Here is a 17,914-nt window from a genome sequence, read left to right as displayed (position 1 = left end):
TGATCTCAGGGCTGTGAGCCGGGAGTCTGCTTGAGATTCTCTCTCCCTCCCCCCAACCCCTGCTCATACACTCTCCCTCTAAAAAATACATATTTTCACTTTAGTCAACTTGGTCAATTTGGTCTGGATTACTGGACAGACAGTCCTGGAATATACCATTGCAATTTGTTGTATTTCCCCTTCTCAACAGCCTTCCTGTGTGCTAAAAATGCATTCCCAAGGCTCTGGTTTGATTCTGGTTTTGTGTTGGTCATCGAAAGTCAGACTGGTACTTCTTAAAACGGGACAGACCTTTAAAAGGTGCAGGGGAGCGAGCAAGGAAACGTGACACGGAGGCGTCTGTCAACAGAATAAAGCACACACTTTATTCACTGAGTGGTGAGTGTATAGCAGCGACACAGAGGACAGAGAGGGGAGCGGCAGGTGCCGCCTGCAACAGGAGCGCGGAGCAGGTCGGGACCGTCAGGCACGGCAGCGCGGGGCCAGCAGCCGCCCCTGCCTCTGCACACTAGTCCATGGTCTGTGGGGTGCAGACCGACACCCACTCACTTTCACGGGGGACAGGACACATCTTGTACACAGTTCTTCCAAATACTCACACTCATATGTGGAAGGAAGAACTGACTGGATGTCTTCTGACGCTTGCAAGAAAATTCCATTAAACTGAACTTAAAATGAAAGGACTCCAAGAGATTTGGATTGTCAGCAACTCACAGATGCCACACACATTTATTACTGGACGGGTCTGTACACAGAACCCAAAAGAACATCAAGATTGTGGACGACTGTTTTCTCTTCCATGGGGTAAGACAGGCATATACAATCATTAAGTGGCTCACTACCTTTCTGGATGGTAGTGGGTATAGTATTGTCTTCTGCTACCTTTGGTGAATGGGCTCCGAAAGTGACTTGTGGGATCTGCACTCTCGAGAGAGACACTTTTGGGAAGAATTTTATTTCATGATAACAATTGCCAGTCCATTACACCAACCATCAGAAAATGTTGCATTTGTTTAATTTTGCTGTTTACATATACTGTTTATAAATTTCTTTCAGCTGAAATGGACCACTTCCCCCTTTCCTTTGGAGTCTGCTGTAAATTAAACTCACCCAAATAAAAACACAAAAATCCATATGCAGAGCATATCAATCACCATCTCCTCATGGCTCCCCGGGCAGCAAATGGAAAGAGCGATTTTGTGTTTTTTTTTTTTTTTAAACCAAAGTAAATGTTTCTCTTTCATTATATATTTGCCTAGTTTCCTTAATGTACATTATCACTATAAGGTGGTGTCACAGCAAATCTTAAGCCTGAAATAATCTCTTTTTCTGAAGAGAACATTCTTCAAAAGGGAGTACTAATGAGTGAGTTGTAGGGTTTATTCGCAAACACTTGGTTTGTCAAAAGAAAATAATTTTAAAGATCAAGTCAGGTCAAGGCTGGCCTAGGAAGTGTAGATTAAACAGTCACCAGTAACATAGAAGAGGTGATTTGTAAAAACAGAGCTTGCCTCAGACGACATGGGGGCAGGGGGGTGTGTTACATGGCGTTCACGTCCTTCCACCATCTTTCCTGACAGTCAGAGAGAGGGCTCGCCTGCCCCTTCCACGCACAGAACACTAACACCAAGCTTTTTGAAAGAATTTTTAGAAAGACCTACCTAGTCAAAAGTGGTTGATTCCATTTTTTTAACTTGCAAAAGCATATATATTTTATATAATCATCCGAGAAGCAATTCTTTAGAAAAAGGTGTTTGCTTTAAAGTGTAAAGAAATTAGGGGAAAGTTTTATAAATATTTCCAGCAAGACTTCTCGAAGTAGAGTTGATGGCCATCCCCAGATTGAGAGGATGAGAGCGGCAGAGGGAGTATGCACCGTACGACCCATTAACCCTGGCTTTTCTGTTTTGGGAGGTTTCAGAGAACAGGCAGTTTATCTTTAGTTACCAAAGAAGTCACATTAAGGACATTTCATAACTAACGCAAACCAAAATATAGATGCATAGCTGGTTCTACAAGTTCTCAAATGCTCTTTAGGTCTCATCTTAAACCACACGGGAAGAATAAATGGTATCCTGGCTCTTGTAGAAGAAACTATAAAGGAAGCAGTGACTTTCACGTTGTCAGAGGCCTCTTTTGCTTCATGCAGGTGTTGTGTGTTTAAACAATCACAAATAAGCCCAGTGCTCAAAAATATAGCCCTTGGGGTATGGACCAGGAAAGTTTGCCACGTGTAGAAGTCCTCCCCCAGAGTGAATAATCCTGTTCCTTGGACTGCATTAACAACTGGAATTTTTATGTGCAGTGCAGAGTGGGGTTCAAGCAGAAAACCCTGATCTCCTATACAGGGGCCTGGACATTTTGAGGACAAGCATGCTGAGTCCAGTTAAAAAAAAAAAATAGATAGGCCATCATAGTCATATATTAGATTTGGCAGTTAGGAGAACTAGGTTGCCCCATGACCCATCCCTCCAGCTGGAGCCTCCTGCTGGGAGTGGAGCCAGGGAACCCAGTCCACATTATGGTTTCCCATGACCCCTCCCCAGAGCATAGCACCTGTGCTGCTTGCAACAGGAGGCTACTGACATTTTCTGGTAATGCTTTTTTTTTTTTCTTTTGCATGGTATAGTTTTAAATTAGCTAATACACTTGATATGGAAAGAAGCTTCCCATCCCCCGCCCCCAAGTTGGATGCAGAACTGAATTCAAAAGAGATGAGAAAAGTAGAGTTTTGTCGGTGGGAGCAGGTTTTGGGTTCAGATCTTTAACTATCATTGCAATTTTTCTCACACTGACATTTGCTCGGCATGTGCATGGGTCATAACTCGTTAACCAAAGACAACACTGATGGTCCTTTATGATCCCCGTAATGAACAAATTCTCTGCACCAGCCTAGCACTGGGACCCATCTGGCCATCCTCACTGTTGATTACTGGGAATGCACCATGGTCCCCACTCCTCACACTTTGCCAGAGCAAAGTAAGAACTAGGATATGCAGGCATTATACTGAGGCTGCCGCTGCCAGAGAGATCAGAGCAAAGACGGAACAGCAGAAATACTGAATTAAAGCAAGAGGCCACTGAAGGCACCGAACTGCAAGGTGCAATCTAGGGGCTTCAGCCCAAGGAGGAGCTGGTCGTCTCATGTCTGCTCCATCAGAATCATTTGCAAAATATGTTAGTAAGTTCAACACACACATCCATACACACATCCACGCGTGCACACATGCATGCTCGTATTTGTGAGAGCGGTCCTCAAACATTCAGTGTGCAGCACTGAAAGGACACGCCGTTTCCAAGCCCTTCGGGAAGAGCACAGGGGAGGCATAAAGCCCTCAGAGAGCCCATCAGAGCACCCAGGTGACAGAGTAGGTCCCAAGTTAGAGGTCTGCAGCACAGGCTCCGAAATGATTTTTACTTGCTTTTTACCATGGAGATTGGCTACTAACTAATTCGAATATTTGGTGGCAGCAGGAAGAATTTCTGACCTTTAATTAGAAGCGGCATATGAAGAGAATTCAAACAATTTCTCCTTTGGCTTTAAAACAGAGTTTAAATTCCTAGGCAGAGCCCCCAAAGCACGAGAATAAATGTGAAAACCACCCATGTGTGGAGCTGGATGGAGATACCCTCCCTTGTCCACCTCACCGCTCACTTGAGTCACGGCCAGAGGCGTCCAGGAATCACAATGGGGTCTCACATGCGAGTTTCGGTGAAATCCTAGGCTCCCCTTCGAATCTGGTGTTGCTGAATTTTCGGACTCCGGTGTGACACTCCGATGTCCAGGTACAGCCTGATCTGAGGTCTGGGCTCTTCACTGTGCTGACCTGAGCTACATGAATCACAGGGGATGCTGGCTTCTGACACGGACACCCTTCCACAGAGGATGCCGTCGTATGCGGTGTAGCGTCAACCCCAACCTCTGAGTCATGTGCACGTGTGCAAACGTCCCTCAGAAGCTGCAGCACAGCGGGACAAACATTCAAGCAGAGGTGAAATATAAAAGAACATGCAGACTCCCCAAACTACGCTGGGTGTGTTCACTTACACACACTTACACACACACACACAGTGAAGTCAACAGAGCTAGGCAAGAAGGAAAGCTGAAAAGGCCAAATGAAATCAATCTGAGGCAATATACCCTGGAGTTGCAGAGATTTCCAAGAGCAAAGCGTGCCTTTCCTTAGCCTACTACTGAAAAGACCTCAAAAAAAAAAAAATCCAAAATCCATGTGGGCTTGATCAGATTCAGAGGACACTGGATGAAAAGCAGAGGATGCAGGGTAGAAGAACTTGCATTGGCGGGACACAGAATTTTTTTTTCTTTCTTTCCTTTTTTTTTTTTTTTTTTTTTTTTTTTGCCAAGAGTGCTGTGGCCCTGGGACAAAAATCATCTAACAGCACACAAATGGAGATAATTTCTCCCTTTCCTTTCTTTGCAGTGGGGGCCTGCAGTGGTGGGGAGGCAGAACGAAGCGTACAATCTACTGCAGAAAAAGGATTAAGGGAGATATTCCTTTCATTCCTTTTCTTTCTCTCTCTCTCTCTTTTTTTTTTTTTTAGTAATAGCTAAGTAATTTGCCAACCAGGTCCTAGCAAAGAGTAGAGGAAAAGGAGCTTGTTAAAAATGACCTTGGCTGCTATTCAGCCCACTCACTCAGAGCTGCCCAGTTCCCCGACTCTGATTTCTATCCTGCTGGGGCCCAGGCTGGGCTTCATGGGGCCAGTGAGGACAGGGCTGTGCAAAGTGGTGCGACCACATGGCTATGTCCCTCAGGCTCTTCCTTCTTAGCCATGGTGCTACATAATAAATATATTCCTACTTTGGAATGATTACAACTGCTTTTTTCCATGAGGCATCCTAAGGGCACTTGCTGGCTCTTACCCATACGGTCAGCACTCTGGTTAGACAATAAAGGAAATGAAAGAAGTAGCTCCTGTTGTGTACATAAGGTGATGTCAAAAGGTCACATGTGAACACTACTGTCGAGTGTGGGGAACACAGAAATTTCGACCCCGTTACTTCTTGGCAAGTGTTGCCAGTGGTTGGCCCAATATTTGGCTTATGGGTGTTTTAATCAGGTTTCCCGTTTTGTTGTTGTTGAGGGACAGTAGTTTGCAAATTCTCCAATCAAGTTTGGGCCTTAACACAACATCCTATGTGTCGCCGCCACATCAGTCTTTTTCCTAACTGCTGTCTACACAGCGGGGTGTGTGGGGGGGTGGGCTTAGAACAGTTTTGCTTTCTTCTTCATGTCGTTGCGTCTCCAAAGAGGTAACTTGTCAAATTCCTGTATGGACATTCCAAAGATTTCCCGAAACACTTCTGGGGCTAAGTGGCGCTGTGGGTGGGAGAAAGAACAGTGGTCAGTCCTGATGGCCACGTGGATGGCCTTGAGACCTGTTCTCAAGTCTACAAGTGATCCTTTTGAAGAGCAAGGCAGAATGATGGCAGAGGACTTTACCTCTGAGGCTGGTTAGCAGGCACTGGACCAACTGGCTCCTTACCTGCTTGGCCCAGGTGAGGTACCCTCCCCAGCAGACAAAAGAGCTGGCAGAGTATTAAAGATCATTGTCATATGCTCTATGGTGATAGGACATAGGCAGGTGAGTCGTTATGCTGGAGGCAACTCCACTTCAGGTCCTTGGGATGTTGAGAAGATGCAGGGAAAATGGACCAGAGCACTAAGAAAGCCAGACAGAGACTTCCAGAGTGGCATGTGGGGAGCCCTGGGGCTTCCTCCTGGCTCAGCAGCAGGAGGAGTTCTGCTGGACACCTGGTCTACCAGGAGAATGGATTCCATCTGTCGTCCCTCCTAAAAAGTTCCCTTAGGATAGCAGAGCCTTTATTCTCTGTGCCAGACTGACTTCACATACAAAGGTACTGCCTTTTGTCAGGGAAAAGTAACGATTCTTTATCAGACTGGCAGCCAGAGTTTTTCTTAATTAAAATCACTCAAGTGGAAAAGTATGATCAGCCTTGCGTGTCTAAGGAGGTCTTGGGCATGTACACCCAGATAACCCTTCAGCAAGCAATGCGGAAACAGCCAAGAGGGAAACTTGTCCAGGGCAAACCTCGTTACTGAGCACTTCCTTCCCTCTCTCAATGAGCTCAACCCAGGCGCTGGGCTATCTGAAGGGGGATGGGATTACATTCTACAACGCCAGCCATGATTACGGCAACATCAGGCTTCTGCAGAAGATGACTAAATCATACTGTGTCTCCTGGCTCATCTTCTGGGTTTCATCACACATTTAGGCTGATCTCGTAAGTGTATATTATTTGGGTTTTCAATCCCGAGTTATCTTCGTTCTACCTACCATGAGAGGTTGATTCTTTTCTTTTTTTTTTTTTTTTTTTGCCTTCATGGAAACATTTCTTAGGGGAAAGTTGGGGGAAATGCACAGGTATCTGCGGTTGGGACTGGTTAGTTTACCTCCAGCCTGGTTCTGTCCACATCTCTTAGGATTTTGTTGCGCCCTCTGTTGGTCACCATCAGCATTTCATATGGAAATATCTGAGAAGCAAAGAGAAACACCTCTTCTAGAACACTGCTGTCCATTTTATTAACAAGCAGAATCTACCTAAAATCTAGTACTCCCAAGACAGAGCTTCTAAGACATTATAATTATGGTATCTGAGTGATGGGTGTTCCTCATATATCCCATGGACAGGGACCAGTTCTTATGTTTTCTCAACTCATCATGTCTCACGTAGCCCTGTGTCTTTGGAGGGCTTTGTTGAGTGAAAGAATACAAACTTATTATGTCTTGGGGGTAGAGGTAAAAATTAGAAATGATAGGAACACGGTTTATATGGCCAGGGTACCTCTGCAGGGTTCAACAATCTGGTTCCACGACTGGCTCACGATTTCATGGAACCAGGCTGACCCAGAAGCAGGAGTTCTGGTGGAGGACATTGAAATAAACCCCAGTTATCGTCACTGGGGAGTACAGCCTTGGACACCTCTGGAGTTTCAGGATGGTCTGGAGCTTGGGTAACTAACCATCCCAGTTTGCCCAGGACTGTGGAGGTTCTGGAATGCTAGACTTGCAGTGCTAACACTGGGAAAGTCCTAGCCAAATGGGATATCTTGGTCACTCTTATCTCGAGTGGTTGGCAGCTGCCCCACTTAGCACTGGGCATGCCTCGTGGTGCTCAGGGCAGGGGACAAGTGAGTACTAAGCTCATAGGAGAGGTGTGCTGGTGCTTCACTATGAACACACAGTACCACACCCTGTGAGGACTTAAACCTGTTGACTCAGCGTGACAAAACCAGTGAATGTCCAGGTACTTTGTGACATGGCTTGTCTAATGTATCAGCCTGGAAGCAAGTAGGCCTCAACACTGAGAATGGTGGAAAGAGAGAAAACCAAATCTTTTCAGGATTATGCCCGGTTTGCTGTCCCCATGTGAGAGCAGAGAGAATGGCTACACTTGCCTTTGGTTCCAACATGTTGGGCATGGACACCCCTCGATCCATTCTCGTCCCAGACATGTGGCCATCTGGGAGAGTCTGCAACAGAAAAGTTGGTTTAAGGAGGAACACCCGACAGCATCGGGAGCTGTGGGGGCAACTCCGTGGCCTCCCAAAACTCCCTGTTTGGGTCTCAAATCCTCACTGTTTTGTAGATGTGTCATTTTAATCACCATACATTTTTCAAAATGAGATCCTTGCTGCATAAAAGCAGGAATACTGGGAATACTGTTCTTTCATCATCAAGTTGGGGACAGATCCTGGCTTACTAACTATTGACTAATTCCTAATTTAGGATCCATGCATGAAAGTATATGATCTATCAAAAAAGTGCCATGTCAGTGATTGTGTTATTTCACTCTTCGTTTTCTTTGCATTTTTTCCCCTTTTCTCATTCTCCACCATAATTTTATAAGGTTTAGGGTCCAGGAAAAAGGGAATGGTACTAGAGTAGCTCTTTCCTATTGGCCAAGACAGTGGGACCACAGGAAAGAGGGGAGGACCAAAAGTACTGAGCGGTTATGAATAAAAGGCAAAACTGTATTTGAGCAGGCCCTTGATGTTGGTATACTTCCACCCCAGAGCGGACTCTCTGAGGCCAGAGCAAGAGCCACCCTGACACTTAGCCTGGTTCACGCCACATCCCCAAGGCCTACAGAGCCAGCTTGATGTTGACACCAGGCATGCCTGATCCTCATGGCTCCTCACATCTATGGACTAATGAACCAGATAGATCAAACCAAATAAGGATCTTCTCAACAGAAACCCTTCCGTGGAGCAGCAACCCGTGTGTGCATTGGATAATGGTTGTTTTACTGGTGTGGCCAACTTGAGAGAGACAGTGTTCCATACCTGGTAGTCTAGAAAGGAAAGAAAAAGAAAATATCAGAAGGGAAAGTTCACAGAAAAACATGGAAATATTAATATACCATATCCTATTACAATTCCCCAGACATTCTCCAATGCACTGCGCTCCTCTCTGCGGGGGTTTCTGTACACACTACCTCCCTGCCCCCCTGAAGCCAGGAAAGGCCTGTTCCAGTTGCCATGATCAGTTAAAATACCCTTTCCTCACGGAAGCTCTCCCCGACACTCTGAAGGTATTTCTGCCTTCTCTGATTCCAGCATGCATTGTTGGAAGCTTCTCTCCCCTCACCCCAATCTGTCCCTGTTTCTCACTCAGTCATGTGCATTTTTGACAGCCTGGCTACGTCTTGCTTAGAGCACACTGTAACACCAGGTATCTCTCTCATTGAGTGCTCAGCACGTGGCAGGAGCAATGAATTCATTCTTACACACCCTGCTTCTCATGGTCTCATTTCAGTAGAGATGCTTTGTGATTTTTTACAATTTACTAATTTATTTAAATTCAATTAATTAACATATATTATTAGTTTCAGAAGTAGAAGTCAGTGATTCATTAGTCTTACATAACACCCAGTGCTCATTACATCCCGTGCCCTCCTTAATGTCCATCACCCATTTACCCCATCCCCCCACTGCCCTCCCCTCCAACAACCCTCAGTTTGTTTCCTATGATTAAGACTCTCTTGGGTTTGTCTCCCTCTCTGATTTCATCTTTATTTTTTCCTCCCTTCCCTTATGATCCTCTGTTTTGTTTCTTAAATTCCACATATCAGTGAGATCATATGAAAATTGTCTTTCTCTGACTGACTTATTTCGCTCAGCATAATACCCTCTAATTCCATCCATATCATTGCAAATGGCAAGATTTCATTTTTTTTTTGATGGGATGGCTGAGTACTATTTCATTGTACATATTACACATTTTCTTTATCCATTCATCTGTCAATGGACATCTGGGCTCTTTCCAGAGTTTGGCTATTGTGGACACTGCTACTATAAATGTTGGGGTGCAGGTGCCCTTTCGGATCACTACATTTGTATCTTTGGGGTAAATACCCAGTAGTGCAATTGCTGGATCGTATGGTAGCTCTATTTTCAACTGTTTGAGGAACCTCCATACTGTTTTCCAGAGGGGCTGCACCAGCTTGCATTCCCACCAACACTGTAGGAGGGTTCCCCTTTCTCCGCATCCCCGCCATCATCTGTCGTTTCCTGACTTGTTCATTTTAGCCATTCTGACGGGTGTGAGGTGGTATCTCATTGAGGTTTTGATTTGTATTTCCCTGATGCCGAGCGATGTTGAATATTTTTTCATGTGTCTGTTGGCCATTTGTATGTCTTCTTTGAAGAAATGTCTGTTCTGTCTTCTCCTCATTTCTTGATTGGATTATTTGTTCTCTGGGTGTTGAGTTTGATGAGTTCTTTATAGATTTTGGATACTAGCCTTTATCTGATATGTCATTTGCAAATATCTTCTCCCATTCTGACTGTTGCCTTCTGGTTTTGTTGACTTTTTCCTTTGCTGTGCAAAAGCTTTTTATCTTGATAAAAGTCCCAATAGTTCGTTTTTGCCTTTGTTTCCCTTGCCACATGAGACGTGTCTAGCAGGAAGGTGCTGTGGCTGAGGTCACAGAGGTTGTTGTGTTCTCCTCTAGGATTTTGATGGATTCCTGTCTCACGTATAGGTCTTTCATCCATTTTGAGTCTATTTTTGTGTATGGTGTTAAGAAAATGGTCCAGTTTCATTCTTCTGCATGTGGCTGTCCAATTTTCCCAACACCATTTGTTGAAGAGACTGTCTTTTTCCACTGGATTCTTTCCTGCTGTGTCGAAGATTAGTTGACCATAGTTCTTAGAGTTGAGGATCCATTTCTGGGTTGTCTGTTCTGTTCCATTCATCTATGTGTCTGTTTTTGTGCCAGTACATACTGTCTTGATGATTACAGTTTTGTAATAGAGCTTGAAGTCTGGAATTATGATGCCACCAGCTTTGATTTTCTTTTTCAACATTCCTTTGGCTATTCAGGGTCTTTTCTGGTTCCATACAAATTTTAGGATTATTTGTTCCAGCTCTGTGAAAAAAGTTGATGGTATTTGATAGGGATTGCATTGAATGTATAGATTGCTCTAGGTAGCACAGACATCTTAACAATATTTGTTCATCCAATCCATGAGTATGGAATGTTTTTCCGTTTGTGTCTTCCTCAATATCTTTCATGAGTGTTCTACAGTTTTCTGAGTATGGATCCTTTGCCTCTTTGGTTAGGTTTATTCCTAGGTATCTTATGGTTCTGGTGCAATTCTAAATGGGATCGACTCCCTTAATTTCTCTTTCTTCTGTCTCATTGTTAAGTGTACAGAAATGCAACTGATTTCTGTGCATTAATTTTATATCCTGAGACTTTGCTGAATTCCTGTATGAGTTCTAGCAATTTTGGGGTGGAGTCTTTGGGTTTTCCACATACAATATTATGTCATCTGCAAAGAGTGAGAGTTTGACTTCTTCTCTGCCGATGTGGATGCCTTTTATTTATTTTTGTTGTTGTTGTCTGATTGCTGAGGCTAGGACTTCTAGTACTATGTTGAACAACAGTGGTGAGAGTGGACATCCCTGTCATGTTCCTGACCTTAGGGGAAAAGCTCTCAGTTTTTCCCCATTGAGAATGATACACGCTGTGGGTTTTTCACTGATGGCTTTTATGATATGGAGATATATTTCCTCTATCCTTACACTGTGAAGAGTTTTAATCAAGAAAGGGGATGCTATATGTTGTCAAATGCTTTTTCTGCATCTATTGAGAGGATCATATGGTTCTTGTCCTTTCTTTTATTAATGTACTGTATCACACTGATTGATTTGTGGATGTTGAACCACCCTTGCACCCCAGGAATAAATCCCACTGGGTCATGGTGAATAATCCTATTGGCTAGTTGGATCCTATTGGCTAGTATCTTGGTGATAATTTTTGCATCCATGTTCATTAGGGTCTTTGTCTGGTTTGGGGATCAAGGTGATCCTGGCCTCACAGAAAGAGTCTGGAAGTTTTCCTTCCCTTTCTATTTTTTCCAAACAGCTTCAGAAGAATAGGTATTAATTCTTCTTTAAATGTTTGGTAGAATTCTCCTGGGAAGCCATCTGGTCCTGGACTCTTGTTTGTTGGGAGATTTTTGATTACTGCTTCAATTTCCTTGCTGGTTACAGGTCTGTTCAGGTCTTCTATTTCTTCCTGGTTCAGTTTTGGTAGTTTATACATCTCTAAGAATGCATCCATTTCTTCCAGATTGCCCTAATTTGTTGGCATATAGTTGCTAATATGTTCTCATAATTGTTTGTATTTCTTCAGTGTTGGTTGTGATCTCTCCTCTTCATGATTTTATTTTTTGGGGTCCTTTCTCTTTTCTTTTTGATAAGTCTGGCCAGGGGTTTATCAATCTCATTAATTCTTTCAAAGAACCAGCTCCTAGTTTCGTTGATCTGTTCTACTGTTCTTTGGTTTCTATTTCATTGATTTCTGCTCTAATCTTTAGTAATTCTCTTCTCCTGCTGGATTTAGGTTTTATTTGCTGTTCTTTCTCCAGCTCCTTTAGGTGGAAGTTTAGGCTGTATATTTGAACCCTTGAGAAAGGCTTGTATTCCTATATACTTCCCTCTGAGGACTGCCTTTGCTGCATCCCAAAGGTTTTGAACAGTGTGTTTTCATTTTCATTTGATTCCATGAATTTTTTTTATTCTTTAATTTCCTGGTTGACCCATTCATTCTTTAGTAGGATGCCCTTTAACCTCCATGTATTTGAGTTCTTTCCAAATTTCATCTTGTGATTGAGTTCAAGTTTCAAAGCATTGTGGTCTGAAAATATGCAGGGAATGATCCCAGTCTTTTGGTACTAGTTAAGACCTGACTTGTGACCCAGTATGTGATCTATTCTGGAGAATGTTCCATGTGCACTCGAAAACAATGTGTATTCTGTTGCTTTAGGATGGAATGCTCTGAATATATCTGTGAAATCCATCTGGTCCAGTGTGTCATTCAAAGCCCTTGTTTCCTTGTTGATCTTCTGCTTAGATGATCTGTCCATTGCAGTGAGTGGGGTGTTAAAATCCCCTATTATTATTGTATTATTATCAATGTGTTTAATTGTGTTATTAGTTGGTTTATATAATTGGCTGCTCCCATTTTAGGGGCATACATATTTACAACTGTTAGATCTTCCTTTTGGATAGACTCTTTAATTATGATATACTGTCCTTCCTCATCTTTTATTATAGTTTTTGGTTTAAAATCTAATTTGTTTGATATAAGGATTACTACCCCAGCTTTCTTTTGATGTCCATTAGCATGATAAATGGTTTTCCACCCCCTCACTTTCAATCTGGAGGTGTCTTTGGGTTTAAAATGAGTCTTTTGCAGACAGCATATTGAAGGGTCTTGCTTTTTTTCTAGTCTGATACACTGTGTCTTTTGATTGGGGCATTTAGCCCTTTTATATTCAGTGTAACTATTAAAAGATATGAATTTAGTGCCATTGTATTCCTTGTAAAGTCACTGTTTCTGTATATTGTCTTGTTTGTTTCTGGTCTATGTTACTTTTGGGCTCTCTCTTCACTTAAAGCATCCTCTTTAATATTTCTTGCAGGGCTGGTTTAGTGATCACAGATTCTTTTAGTTTCTGTTCGTCCTGGAAGCTTTTTTTTCTCTCTCCTTCTATTTTGAATGACAGCCTTGCTGGATAAAGTATTCTCGGCTGCATATTTTTCTCATTTAGCACCCTGAATATATCATGCCAGTCCTTTCTGGTCTGCCAGGTCTCTGTGGATAGGTCTTCTGCTAGTCTAATGTTTCTACCCTTGTAGGTTATGGACCTACTGTCCTGAGCAGCTTTCAGGATTTTCTTTGTTTCTGAGATTTCCAAGTTTCACTGTTATATGTCATGGTGTTGACCTATTTTTATTGATTTTTGAAGGGGTTCTCTGTGCTTCCTGGACTTGAATTCCTGCTTCCTTCCCCAGATTAGGGCAGTTCTCTGCTATAATTTGCTCCAATATATATTCTGCCCCCCTCTCTCCTTCCTCTTCTAAGATGCCAATTATTCTAATATTGTTTTGCTTTATGGTATCACTTATCTCTCCAATTCTCCCCTCATGATCCAGTAGTTATCTCTTTTTCTCAGATTCTTAATTCTCCTTCACTTGGTCTTCTATATTACTAATTCTCTCTTCTGCTTCATTTATCCTAGCTGTTAGAACCTCCATTTTTTATTGCATATCATTGATAGCCTTTTTTATTTCAACTTGATTAGATTTTAGTTCTGTTATTTCTCCAAAAGGGATTCTCTAGTGTCTTCTATACTTTTTCCAAACCCAGCTAGTATCTTTATAATCATTATTCTGAACTCCAGTTCTGACATCTTACTTATATCCATACTGATTAGGTCACTGGCAGTCAGTATTGCCTCTTGTTCTCTTCTCTGAGGTGAGTTTTTCTGTCTTGTCATTCTTGCAGAAAGTGGTCACTTTTCTATCTGTAGAGTTGCAGATCTTATTTTCTTAGCTCTCAGGTTGAGTTCGCAGGTGTTCAGACTGATTTGATAGCTATCTAGCTGAATTCCTGGGACCTGACAAAACTAAGGTCTCCTACTCCTCCACCATCTTGGACTATCTCCTGCTTTGAGATTTTAATGCATGCTCCACTAGCTCACAGAGGCTAGCCGTGATCTGGCTTTCAGATGTCAGACAGCATGAACCCAGTCAATGTAGATGTGACCGTGCAGTCTCATCTCAATCTCACCCAGTCAGTCCGCAGCCCAGGCCCACGGGCCTTACCTCGCACTCCCCCACTGACGTCCCCGTAGCTGTTATACTGAGCGAAGTCTGTGGAAACAGGCTGAAACGAGAAAGAACACATCATTAGACAATCTACTCCAGAGTGATGGTTTTGGAGTCATGTGAAAAGGAAGAAAGGATTTACAAAATCCTCAGAATTCTTCCCAAGCTGAATTCCTGGACCTTCCTTATTTGTCTTCTACTATTGTGAAACCTCTTTGTCTTTTGCAGTGCACCCAATGCCAGCAGGTGCTGGGTAAGCAAGTTATCTTTTGCCAATAAATAAAAATACATTTTTCCATGCAGCTAGCCATGCAATTGCATTTGTTCTACGGTTTCTGGGGAGGGTGATAGCCATAAATGTTCTCGATCTTTTTACAGCAGAGATGAGGGCTCAAGTCATTACTTGTAGCTTGAGTGTGGAAATATTTGCCGCACAGTTAACTAATGTAGTCTTCCCACAAGCTGACACAGGCTATTCTTTCATCTAAAGTCAATTTCTCTTTCTCTCAATAGAAATATTTTATTTTGCCTGTAACTCAAAGTGACTCACCAGATCAGGGGAATTACAATTTTCATTATATTCTAATACTGAGATCATATTATCAGACATATTCAGATAGTATATCAGCATTTCAACCAGGACTGAAGAGGGAATCAACTCAGGAACAATTAACTGAGAAATCTTACCCGATGAAGCCCATTTTTTCCATAGCCTGGGAGAGATGAGGTTTTAGATGATAGAACATGTGAAGCTGAATGAGAAAAGGTAAAAAAAGGAAATCAGAAGTCCAATTCTTAATAGCTTCTTTTTTTTTTTTTTAAAGTAAACTCTACCCCCAACGTGGAGCTCAAACTCATGACCCCAAGATCAAGAGTCGCATGCTCTGCCAACTGAGCCAGCCAGGTGCCCCCAGAAGCCCAGTTCTCTAATGAAACTGGCAGTGCATCTTCTACCTTACTGAATAGAAGATACATAGAAAGATAGAAAAATAAACCCAAAAAATATTGGGCTCAAATGTTCATGAAAGGCCACCACCATATTTGGGTGATGCAGTGAGTGAGTGGAGAAGGGAGAGGTGCTTGGCACTTCTTTACCTCCAAATCCTCAATACAACCCTAACAGCACTATTATATTATTTCCATTTTACAGGAGAAGAAATAGGGGCTAACAGAAGTTAAGTATCTTGTCCAAGGTCACTCACCTTATGAATAGCTAAGCAATGATTGGAACCCAGGGCCATGTGGATGCATAAGCTCATGCTCCAATTGGTATAGTGGCAATAACTGACCTGAAAGCCAACCATGTATGTTGTCATGCTCTCCTGGCTCACCACAGTAGAGTTCCTGAGAGGCATGGGATAGGATATCCCATTAATCAACAGCATGACATCACATAAACTGTGGAGCTTTGGGGGAAGCGGACCTGGGCTTGGATTCTGGCTCCACAGCTTAACATCTTGGCATGGTATTTCATCTTTGTAAGTCTTTGTTTCTTGACTCATGTAGATACTGTACTATATATTCTTATAAAACAGAACTACAGGATGAGAAGGAACTCTAAAGATTAGTAAACCACCAATCCAAGATCAACGCCAGTGAGGCATCAAGGAGAGGTCGCAAGGCATTCCAGTTCAGCATGTGGGCTCTGTGGTTATAATGTTTCGACTCCTGAATCCTAGTTTTGCTAGTTATTAATAATGTGACATTGGGTAAGTTACTTACACTTCCTATACCTGTCTCCTGATCTGCAAAATGGGAATAATATCACCTACTTCATTGGCATGTTGTGAAAATAAATGGAACAATGTCTAGCAAAAGTGCTTGCATGTAGTAAACACTAAAATCCTCCAAGGCCCCCCCATCTCCAACATGAAGAAAATATACATTTAAGGAAGAACTACGGCATCCTAGCTAAGTTGGCAGGCAGTGTGTTTCTCATACTTCTGCTCATGTAGAACACTCTGTAGATTCCACCAGAAATGGCCCCGCCTCTCCTGGAACAGTCCAGATGGGCTCCCTGCAGGCCGGTGGCTGGCTCTCGGCTGGGAAAATGTGGTGGGTCTGCTGCTCACCTGAGTTGATGGGAGAATCATAGCGACTGGCTGTCAGGGACGACCTCTCCCGGCTCTCCTTCTCCATCTCCTCCTTCAGTATCAACTGCCCCAGGCCTGAGTTGAGCTATCACAAAGAAAAGAAAGATGAGAGTGAAGCTCACAATTATCATCAGAATGGCAGTCTCTGTTTTAGAAGGTCCTGCAAAAAGTTCCTGACCGTGGAGTGGCTTGGATGCATTTGGTGCCAGAGGCTGGTGGTTCCTCAAGGGACAGGCCAGGTTTTGGACCTTGAACCCCTCTCAGCCAAGCATGGGCTAAGCTCCATGTCAGAAAAATGTTCTCCCTCCTTTGCCCTCCCCAACATGCCAGCAGGTGACCACAGGAGGCATGTGTGACTGTGTGGAGACTTGTGATGTGCAAAGGGGAGTTTGGGGATAGTATCCTTTAAAAAGAAATTAGACTGATTTGTTTAAAAACAAGAAAACAAGGGTAACACATGCTCATTGCACAGATTTTAGAAAATCTAGAAGGAAAGAAGTCTAACCTGTAATCCACCCCTCAGAGATAACCACCATTTACATTTTGATTTATATCCGTCCAGCATTTTTGTCTGCACATATCACACAAAACTGGGATCATGCTATAAATGCAACTTTGTATCCTCTCCCTCCATATAACTAGTATCATGTGCATTTCCCATATGATTAAGTAGCTTTGGAAAATGTCATGTGAAGGGATTCATCAGTCCCTTATTGGTGGGAGAGTATGTAATGTCCTGGCTCCCTCTACCCCAGGCTATAATGGACTATCCTTCTTTCGGTCTTCTGGGATGCTGTGACGGGGGTGGGGTGGGTATAATGAGGACGTCTTGGTGGCAGTCCATTTTATCCCCTCCATCCTAGCTCAGATAGACACACAAGGTCCTACAAGTCCTCAGGAAAGCCTTGGAGAAATAATCCCAAGGGAATTCCTTCAGCAGACCCTGCACGAGGGAAGGCAGGTGTCGCACCATGTGGGTGAACAGCTTGGCTCCACCTGGTCCTTTTGACACATGCGCTGCACACACATACCCCACGCGGTCTGGCTCTCCTTGCAGAAGCTCGAACATTCCATGTCCCTCTGACCTCCAGCTTCCAGGCCATCTCTTCTGGAACCCACTAAGTACTCAGTACCCTGCTTTCGGGTCACTAGAGGCCTGTCTTCTCTCGCCTACTGGATTTCTAGCCCTTCGAGGGCTGGGACGGCCTCTCATTCACTTGGTGGTTTGCCCATGTTATCCATCCAAAAAATCCAGATCTAGGGAACTGAACTGAAGACTGCAGCAAAGTAGTTTAAGGACAAACCTTCATTAATTGCTCTTCTTGCAGCTGCCGGCGCCTCAGAAGCTCCTCCTCATCTTCCTCTCTGCCACTAGATCTGCGTCTCATGTCGGCTCCTAATTCCACAGCAAAGACAACTTCTCACGTTAGCCCCATGGCAAGGGGATCTTATGGGACTAGTCCACCTGTGCTCAACTTGGCCAGCTGGCAAAATCAGCAGTGGTCTTCAACATTCGTGAACACCGTGAGGCAAAAAGAGTCTACCACCAATTCAGCCCTACTGGTGGGTTTTGGGTTTCAGGCCAATTCAATGTGGGATCCAGTAAGTCATGAATTTTGGCCTCCTAACAACTGATCTGCTCAATTAGGACT

At 43.4% G+C, this 17,914-nt stretch overlaps 1 protein-coding gene across 6 annotated transcripts in view; it reads right to left on the bottom strand.

Moving 5' to 3' along the window:
• Positions 1-342: 342 nt before the first annotated feature.
• ABLIM1 (actin binding LIM protein 1) overlaps positions 343-17,914 on the bottom strand; it is a 127,252-nt gene continuing 109,680 nt past the window's right edge. For all 6 annotated transcript variants that reach the window (XM_088019906.1, XM_088019905.1, XM_088019908.1 and 3 more), the window contains 8 exons: positions 17,567-17,658; positions 16,242-16,347; positions 14,857-14,921; positions 14,167-14,227; positions 8,331-8,338; positions 7,443-7,517; positions 6,438-6,518; positions 343-5,342 (listed from right to left, as the gene is read on the bottom strand). In XM_088019906.1, coding sequence (XP_087876032.1) covers positions 5,229-5,342; positions 6,438-6,518; positions 7,443-7,517; positions 8,331-8,338; positions 14,167-14,227; positions 14,857-14,921; positions 16,242-16,347; positions 17,567-17,658 — 602 coding nt within the window. In that variant the 3' untranslated portion in view covers positions 343-5,228. The remainder of the gene's footprint in view (positions 5,343-6,437; positions 6,519-7,442; positions 7,518-8,330; positions 8,339-14,166; positions 14,228-14,856; positions 14,922-16,241; positions 16,348-17,566; positions 17,659-17,914) is intronic.

Source organism: Eumetopias jubatus, unplaced genomic scaffold (genome assembly GCF_037043125.1).
Source record: "Eumetopias jubatus isolate StellerSeaLion01/CBP00866 unplaced genomic scaffold, mEumJub1_p1.0 scaffold_17, whole genome shotgun sequence".
NCBI lineage: Eukaryota > Metazoa > Chordata > Mammalia > Carnivora > Otariidae > Eumetopias > Eumetopias jubatus.
This window is presented reverse-complemented; position numbering and strand designations above follow the sequence as displayed.